This window comes from Phoca vitulina, unplaced genomic scaffold, assembly GCF_004348235.1.
Source record: "Phoca vitulina isolate PV1807 unplaced genomic scaffold, GSC_HSeal_1.0 scaffold40, whole genome shotgun sequence".
Taxonomy (NCBI): Eukaryota; Metazoa; Chordata; class Mammalia; order Carnivora; family Phocidae; genus Phoca; species Phoca vitulina.
This window is the reverse complement of record NW_022589743.1, coordinates 18,732,598-18,741,799: the sequence shown is the minus strand read 5'-3', so window position 1 is coordinate 18,741,799 and position 9,202 is coordinate 18,732,598. Positions and strand designations below refer to the sequence as shown.

Sequence of the window (9,202 nt, the reverse complement as noted above, 5' to 3'; positions counted from 1 at the left end):
TTTTACTTCTCCAGAAAGGGTTTCTCTAATAACTTCCATGCTTTTTTTCAAGCCCAGCTAGTATCTTTAAAGTGATGATTCTGAACTCTAGATCCGACATCGTACTCATGTCTGTATTGAGTAGGTCCCTGGCAGTCGGTACTACCTCTTGTTCTTTTTGTTGAGGTGATTTTTTCTGTCTTGTCATTTTGTCCAGAGGAGAATAGATTAATGAGAGAACAAAATGCTAACAGGTTAACAACGTGCCCAGAAAGTATACTCTAAACAAATCAGAAAAGACCTGAAGGAGTGGGAAAAGAAAGGGAAAGAGAGAAAAAAGAAAAAGAAAAAGATAAAGATAAAAACAAACAAAAACAGAACAAAACAAAAAAGAAACAATATGATCAAATATGATCAGGCTGGTACATAGATCAGTGCCACACACTAGATTCTGGGTGTATTTTGGTCTGTTAGAAGAAAGTGCCTCCCAAAATTTTAAAGAAAGAAAAACTTATACATGTACAAAAATAAGGGTTGATATGATGAAGGGATGGAATATGACTGTAAAGATGGAAGTTATAAAAAATTTTATAAAAGGAATTAATAAGAAGTTGTTTGAAAAAAGAAAGAAGATGATTAAAAAAAAGGAAAAAAAAAGGGAGAGAATGTGATCAGGCAGGGGAGTAGGAAAAAACCATACACTAGAGATTTAGGGTATATTTTGATCTGTTAGAAGAAACTATCTCAAAATTTTAAAGAGAGAACAACTTACATATATATATATATATATATGTATATATATATACATGTATATATATATATATATATATATATATGTCAAAAATACGGTAAGTACTATGAAGGGATAGAATATGACTCTAAAAATGAAAAATAAAAATTTTTTTAAAAAAGGGATTGATAAGATGTTGGTTGAAAAAGGGAAAAAGAAAAATTCAAAAAAAAAAGTTAGAAAAAATTAACTTTGAAAGACTACAGAATCATGGTAAAAAAGCCATGGATTCTATGTGCAGTATTCCCCTAGCGCTGGAGTTCTGCCGTTCTCATTGATCAGTAAACTTGGTGTTGGCTGGCTGTTCTCGCTGATCTTCTGGGGGAGGGGCCTGTTGCCGTGGTTCCCAGAGGTCTTTGCCGGAGGCGGAATTGCCCCGCCCTTGCCCGGTCCGGGCTAAGTAATCTGCTCGGGTTTGCTCTCGGGAGCTTTTGTTCCCTGCAAGCTTTCTGTACAACTTTGGAGGCGGAGAGTGAACATGGCGGCCTCCCAATCTCTGCCCCGGAGGAGCCGAGAACTCGGGGCCCCGCTCCTCAGTGCGCCCCCAGAGAAAAGCCGTCAGTCACTCCCGTCTCCCCGGTCTCCAGCCTCACTCCGTGCTCACCTGGCCTGTGACCGCGCGTTTCTATCTCTGGCACCCGACCCCGTGTGGAGTCTCCAAACCCCGCAGATCCCTGTGGTGCGCTCCCGCGCCTCTCCTCCCGGGGGAGGAAGGGGAGTCTCCCCGGATCTGCCGCTTGTTGGGTCCCTGCTGGAGGAGCAGTGGCCCGACTGTGCCGCGGATCACGGTTTATGGCAACCCCGAGCTGAAAGCCCGCACCTCGGCTCCGTCTCTGCAGCCGGCTTCCCCGCTCCGATACCTGGGAGCTCTGCCGCCCTCAGGCACCCCTGGTCTTTCTGTGACCCTGAGGGTCCTGAGACCACACTGTCCCGCGAGGGTTCCACCCCCCGCTTAGCCACCAGAGCGACGTCCCTCAGCAGAGCAGACTTCTAAAATTCTGATTTTGTGCTCCGTGGCTCTATCACTTGCCAGAAGCGGCGGACAGAGGCCCCTCCCCTGCCGTCTATCATCCCTAATATCGCCTCGGATTCACTTCTCCACACGTCCCACCTTCCAGAAAGTGGTCGCTTTTCTGCTCAGAGAGTTGTTGCTATTCTTCTCTTCGATCTCCTATTGAGTTTGTAGGTGTTCAGAATGGTTTGATCCCTATCCAGCTGAATTCCTCAGACCAGATGAAATCCAGGTCTCCTGCTCCTCTGCCATCTTGCTCCGCCCCGGGTGCAGGGTTCTCTTGATGTATTAAAGTTTAAATTTGGTTTTCAACGCGTCTGTATTCTTACTAAGGATTTTGTCTGCTTGAAATATCAGTTTCTGGTACAGTTGGCTTAAAATCTCCCACAGGGATTGTGGACTTGTCAATTTTTCCTTTAAAATTTTTTTCACGTTCTTTTTTTTTCGCTTTATGGAGTTCGTGGATAATCACAGCTATGTTGTTAGGTACGTAGTTCAAAGTGGCTTTATCGTCTTGGGTATTTTCATTTGATTATTAGGAGTCTCTTTATCTGTATTAATACTTTTTCCCTTAAATTCTATGTTCTCTCACATTAATATTGCTTTTAGTCATTTTTTGGGGGGAAGGGCTTGAAATATTTTTGTGCACCTCTTTGTTTTTCGTCTTTCTGCACAGTGGTATTTAGGTATCTCCTGGATGAAGCATATAGCTAGACTTTCTAACTAGTCTTCTTAATCTATTTATATTTATGGTGAGTACCAATTATTTAGATTTATTTCTATCATATTATTTTGTATTTTCTAAAAGTAACATTCTCCTTTGTTGCTTCCCCACCCACCTTCCTGCCTTTTCTGGGGCTGAGAGGTTGTTCTCTCCCTCACTCTCCCTCCTCCACAGATTGGGAAGCCGCAGCAGAAGCTGCCAGGCTAGTTGCCTGCCTTATATCCAGCACCTTTTTTTTAAATGGAATACTTATTTCTAGCTAGGTACACTGCTGACCAGAATAAAAATGCACTTCCCAGCTTCCCTGGTAACTAGAGATAGCAAATGAGATGTAGCGAACATGCTGCATGAGACTCCCAGGAAGTCCCTTTGAAAGGGAAGAAGCCCCTGCTGCCATCTTGGACCAGGAGGATGGACGCCAAGCACACGCATGGTAGAAGAAAAAGACAGCAGGAACCCGGGTCCCTAACAACCTTAAGGCTGCTATACCAGTCCTGGGATGCCTGCTTCTGGACCTTATCTGCAGGAGAGAGAAATAAATGTCTCTTGTTTAAGCCATTCATGTGGGGGTCTCTCTTTAATAGCAGCTGCATACAATTCCTGATATAGAAATTATAGATGGCTGTAGAATTTTTATTTTCTAAAAATGCACATTTAACTACCAATTTTAGAAAATAAAGGTGGCTCTTTTCTAGTTAATGAAATAAATCTAATATATTTTGTAAACTATTTATAATATATTCTATAAACATGTTTTATAAAATTCTGTGTTCAATTCTGTTTCTTGTGTCACATGCCCTCCTTCTAGGTTCACCTTCCCTCTTACAGGATGAGGCAGGTTGGAGCTGACATGCAGAGAGAAGCTAAGAGACAAGAGGAAGGCTTCTAATGGTGTTCTGGTCTTCGGTTCTGGTGTCCTCACCCCTGCCTTTCTGGAAGTTTGATTCTACAAGCCAACAAACTGCTTATTTGTTGTCACGTGAGGCCAAAGAATCGTGACAAAAAGAAATAGAAAGCTACTGAACAGATGTGTTCTTATGCCTTTGCCTAATTTATCCATAGTGAAGTAACCAGAAACAGTACAGATTTAAATTCTTAGAGAGGAAGTTGGTTTAAAAAAAAAAAAGATAACAACAGAGAATAAAATACAGAGGAAAAGCACCAGAAGAGAGAGAAAAATGAAGGAACTAAAAATAATGAGGCCCAGAATGCCGCCTAATTTATCAAACTTGTCAACAGCAGCAGTTAAGAGTAGAAATCTGTTCTTTGGCGAGGGATGGGGGGAGGAGAAGAAACAGAAAAGTCACCAAACAGTATTACACCTGAAAGGAGCAATCAACAGCAGAAACAACTGTCAATAATATAACATTTTATTTCAGCTGTTTACAACAGCCTAAGGACAATACTTAAATACTAAACTTCCTCTTGATACTCTATCTGGTCATTTTGTACCCAGACATGATATATGGATGGCATATTACTATTTAATTCAGGATTTTTTTAAAGCCACGCCCTTTCTTTGGTACAGGGCTGAAGCTCTTTTTGTCAGGCATGTGCTCTCCTTTATAGTTGTGTGTGTGTGTGTGTGTATATATATATATATATATATATATATTTTTTTTTTTTTTTAAAGTTCTAAGATTTTCCTCTTGTCGACAACCGTAAAAAGCTCAACCTTAACAAAAAGCATTTCATCCTGGACACAAACAATTGTTTCACCCAGCCATGTTAAAAAAAACAAAACGAATAAAAATTCTAGTATAACATTCACTTTAAATAGATGTTTCAGTTTGATTTATTATAATTACCTAAAAAGCAGATCACACATACATTCTCTACAACATATATCAAGAAGGAACCTATGGCAGCGAGCGGAGCCAACGACCATCGAAAGTGGCCATAAAATGGATATGCGGAGAAGAAAAGTTACCTTTGATGCAAGGTTGTCTACTAAAGCGATCATCGAATTCTTAAACAAGGTGGCAGCGGTCAGAGGTCGCTTGGTCACCTCCGAAATACTCAGTTTGCCTTCAGGCCACATATTCTTCAGCACAGGATTGGAACTGAGAGGCACAGGAAGAGCAATGTGAGCATTACATTCAAATACAGTGACGGGAAACTGTTCCGTTAGACTGCTCTGGGAGTCCCACGGGGACGGCGGCCTGAACTCACAAGGCCTAACTTCCAGAAAACTATGCTGAGAAAGTGCAGCAGCAGATAGCATACCACAGACAGAGAAGATGCGCCCAAACTATCCAACCTGTAAAAAATTCTTGGGGCTGGCTCAGTCAGTAGAGTGTGTGACTCTTGGTGTCGGGGTCGTGAGTTCGAGCCCCAGGCTGGGTGTAGAGATGACTTAAATAAATAAACGGAAAGGAAATGCTTTAAACTTCTTTAAAGTGACATCTAGGGTCCTCAAATGGTTAACATGGCTCTTACAATACATACGTAAAGTCAAAAGTTCTGGTGGTACTTAGAAGGGGGAGGACAAGCCACCAGTGAAAAAACAATGCTCAATGGCGCAGCAGAAAACATGGACGTGAAAGCATCTTCTCATTGGGAGAAGGATTCCCACAGAACAGGTAACTCGACAAAAATCCAGCTCTTCCGAACAAGACAGGTAGGAATAATAACTGTTTCTATACCGCCTTCTAGTAAACCCCGTCCTGCAGCTGAATTTCTGCACTCCGTTATGGGCAGTTATGACATTTTATTGCCGTGACATGTTGCCATCCGATTCCCACAGTGTACTTCAGGCCAGGGTCGATGCTAAGTATTCTATAAAAATCATTATCTGGCTCTGTGGAGATACCTTCAAAAACAACGTGTGGTGGTCTCAACTCTGGTTTTCTTCCTGTTTCATTCCGGGTGCCTTTGATTTTAAAGTAACTGGAACTCGAAATGCTTCTTGTGTCCTGGAAAGTTCTTTCTCTCTTTGTATTTGCGTACAGCTGACACACGACGTTACACTAGTTTCAGGTGAACAACACAGGGAGTCCACATCGCTGGACGTCAGGCAGTGCTCACCACAGGTGTGGCTGTCATCTGTCACCCTACAACGCTATTTGTCAGAAATCTTTTTTTTTTTTTTTAATTAGGGGCAGAGAAGAGAGAGAAGGGACTCAGCAAGGACATTGTCTTTTGTGTTTACTACTGCCATCATTTTGCCCATTTTTCTTTCCCTGGTGTAAAATTGAGGAAACTGCCAAGTGGTTCCCCAAATACCTAGTAAACTTCTGCACACAGAGGCTCAAAATAATAGCTGTGAAATGCTGGAATAAGTGACAAGAGAGCAAAAAGGATAAATGGTGGGCTGAAGACTGACTGGGTCTGTGAATGAAAACAGAGCAGTGCTCCCTGCCCCCACCACTGCGAGCGAGCTGTGCTGACTACCATCAAAAGTGGCGGTAAACTGGGGTGCGAGGGTGGCTCAGTCGTTAAACATCTGCCTTCAGCTCAGGTCATGATCCCAGGGTCCTGGGATCGAGCTCCGCACCGGGCTCCCTGCTAGGCGGGAAGCCTGCTTCTCTCTCTCCCACGCCCCCTGCTTGTGTTCCCTCTCTCGCTGTGTCTCTCTCTGTCAAATAAATAAATAAAATCTTAAAAAAAAAAAAAAAAGAAAGAAAGAAAGTGGCGGTAAACTAACAGTGATCTGTGTGTGGCTCAGGGATCCCGTTTTACTCCTTTCTGGTCCTAGTCCCTGATTTTCCAATGAGGCACCTATCAGTAAAAATGACCACATAAAGGTCTATTGTTTCTCCTTAAATTTTCCATTCTAGTCTATAGCCGAGAAAGAATTTAAGGCAATGGTTCTCAACCCTTAGCGTGGAGGAAGCCTGGATGTCTTCCTAACACTTTCTGGAATAGAATTTCCAGAAAGTAGAACGTGTGTACTTTTGAAAATTCTGGTGCAGACCAAAGACTGAAGATTGCAGACTTTGGATCTATGCAGTTTCTACCCCAAGTTCCACCTTACTCACTGTTGGCCATATTTAGATTCTTTCCATATTTTACATTGTAAATGGAGGGAGAGGGGAAGGTTGGAAATGAAGGAAATAAGATATTATCATAAAATAGTAGAACTGATACATAATGAATCAAAACAGACATATACGATCATTCTAAAGAGAATGAACTTTGGGGCCAGTATGTCATGCATGTAATATTAACAAAATAGTTTGCAAACATTTAAACCCAGTAGGCTTAATAGATAAGACAATTTATCTGACTTAGTAGTGAGGTAGTAAAGAGTAAAGTCTGTGTATCTGGCATGCCGCCTGCTCTCTCCCTTCCTCTTTCCATTACACACATGCACGCACATACATATGCACGTGCACACATATCTGCAAGTATACTCTCAAGGTCTACAGAACTAGAGATGCAAGGATTACTCTTTGAATATATACAGAGAAAGGATGGGAACTTGGGGAGGTTGTTTAGCCACGGAAGCATCGAGAAGTGTCCAGAGGCAAGGGAAGCACATCCCAACACATCTAGGAGGATGGTTTAGCCAAAATAAATCCAAGACTTCCCCGTTCCACTGGCAAGACCTTTCCTATTATGCAGATACATACAAAAAGTTGCAGTCAATAGACCTTTGCAAGACCATCCCTGCTAGCTGAAACAGATTCATCTGAGCCCTGATGCCTTTAATTGTTGGATTTACCCAAGTCCCTTTGTTCTACTTCCATGCTTACCAAGCAACTAAGCACTCTGGATTCTATGGGTAATATTTTTCACTGTCAATTAATAAACTAGAATTCTCGCTGCTATGTGACTTCCCAAGCAGGTTTTCCAATAGGGGAGAACAGCCTGTCATAGCAGTGCAAATATTCCATTCCATGTGATGGTCAGATTTTTCCCTGGAAATAAATCCCCACGAGGCTTTGTTTCTACACTGGTCCTGTGAGCTTGGGAATTACGCGAGTCCACCACTAAGAGGAGGAGCTCCTCTCACGGAGCTGGACCTATGGACCATAATACATTCACGAAGGTAATGAATGCCACCTTCTGTAGCCTCCTGGTACACAGCCTGGCTGCCTTCCCCTGGCAACACACGCTGACACTGACACTGGCCAACTGAAGCCGTTTTTCCAATTTGAATTTTGACATTACCCTACACAGAGCAATGCCAGACTCTGTCATTTGTCCCTCAAAGTGGGTGCATCTTACCTGGAAGTTCAAGCATTGCAACTCCTTTCTGAAAGCCCTTTTCCCCGTGACCAATCCTTACTTGGAGCCCCTCTTGTTCCCATGTAACCTTCTGGTGCTGAGAGCTCCATCACTGTCTTCGGTGCCTTCGACATCCACACAGATGAACCACTTAGTAGTAAACCTTCTTGAAAGAACTGTGTTTTAACACTGTATCTCCACATTCTCTGGAGCGCACTTCAATCAGACATTCGTTTTCACGACTCTACTGAGATCAGTGTTGTCAACAGTCCCACTGGCAGGTCAGCAAATCCCATGGTTAATCTTGGTTCTCACCTTACTTTGCTTTTGACAGTATTTGACACAGTTTATAACTGTTTTCTTCTTTTTTTAAATTTTTAATTTTACTTTTTTTAATTTTTTTTTAAAGATTTTGTTTATTCACTTGACAGAGAGAGACAGCGAGAGAGGGAACACAAGCAGGGGGAGTGGGAGAGGGAGAAGCAGGCTTCCCACTGAGCAGGGAGCCCGAGGCGGGGCTCCATCCCAGGACCTTGGGATCATGACCTGAGCCGAAGGCAGACGCTTAACGACTGAGCCACCCAGGCGCCCCTATAATTGTTTTCTTCTTAAAGCACTTTTTTCTTGGCTTGGCCTCTGTGACACCAGATTTCTGGCTTTCTTCCTACCTCACTGGCAGCCCTGTCTCCTTTGCTAGTTGCTTCTTTCTTGCTTGAATCTGAATGCTGGAGAGTCTCAGGAATGAGTCTTTTTTACCTCTTCTCTTATATTTGTCTAAGATCGCCCTTGTTCATCTCATCTAGTTTTATGGCTTTAAATACTGTGAATAGACTGATGACCATGAATTTGCATCTCTAGTCCCTCCTTTACCCAGAGTTCCAGATGTGTACCCACAATTGTCTACTTGGCATTTCCAGTGGCGTGTCCAATATAACATAACATATCCAAAACAAAACGCCCCATCTCCCCCACCCAATTAGCCCTTCCCGTTGTCTTCCCCACTTCAAGCATCCCTTCCCCACTGCTCAGACTTCATCTTAGATTTCCATTTTTCTCTCATGCTGTACATCCTACCCATCAGCAAATCTTGTTGGCTCCAGTTTCAAAATACCACTCACTCTGACCACATTTCATTATCTCTGTTACTACCATCTGGATTACTAGTCTCTTGTTTGGTCTCCTCACTTCTACTCTTGCCCTTGTAAAACACAAAACAGTGTGTGTTTTACACAGTAGCCCTAGTGAATTCTTTAAAATATAAATCACATCATATCATAAATTCCAATGGCTTCTCTTCATACTTCATCCTTACTTTGGCTCACGGACTCTTCAGGATCCACGCCTGCTGACCTCCCTAAATTCATTCCCTATGACTCTCCCCACCCCTCACCCTGCTTTTAGCCACACTAGCCTTCTTGCTGTTCTCAAGACACCCGTGTTGCTCACTCCCACCCTGGCGCCTTGGCACTGGCTGTTCTCTCTGCCTGGAATGCTCTCCCCGCAATGTGTTCATGGCTCACTCCCT

At 42.8% G+C, this 9,202-nt stretch overlaps 1 protein-coding gene across 1 annotated transcript in view; it reads right to left on the bottom strand.

Annotated features, from left to right (window-relative positions):
* MYO1D (myosin ID) overlaps positions 1–9,202 on the bottom strand; it is a 354,208-nt gene that overhangs the window by 223,534 nt on the left and 121,472 nt on the right. Inside the window, exon 14 of the mRNA XM_032429253.1 lies at positions 4,436–4,568. Within this exon, the coding sequence (XP_032285144.1) occupies positions 4,436–4,568 (133 nt within the window). The remainder of the gene's footprint in view (positions 1–4,435; positions 4,569–9,202) is intronic.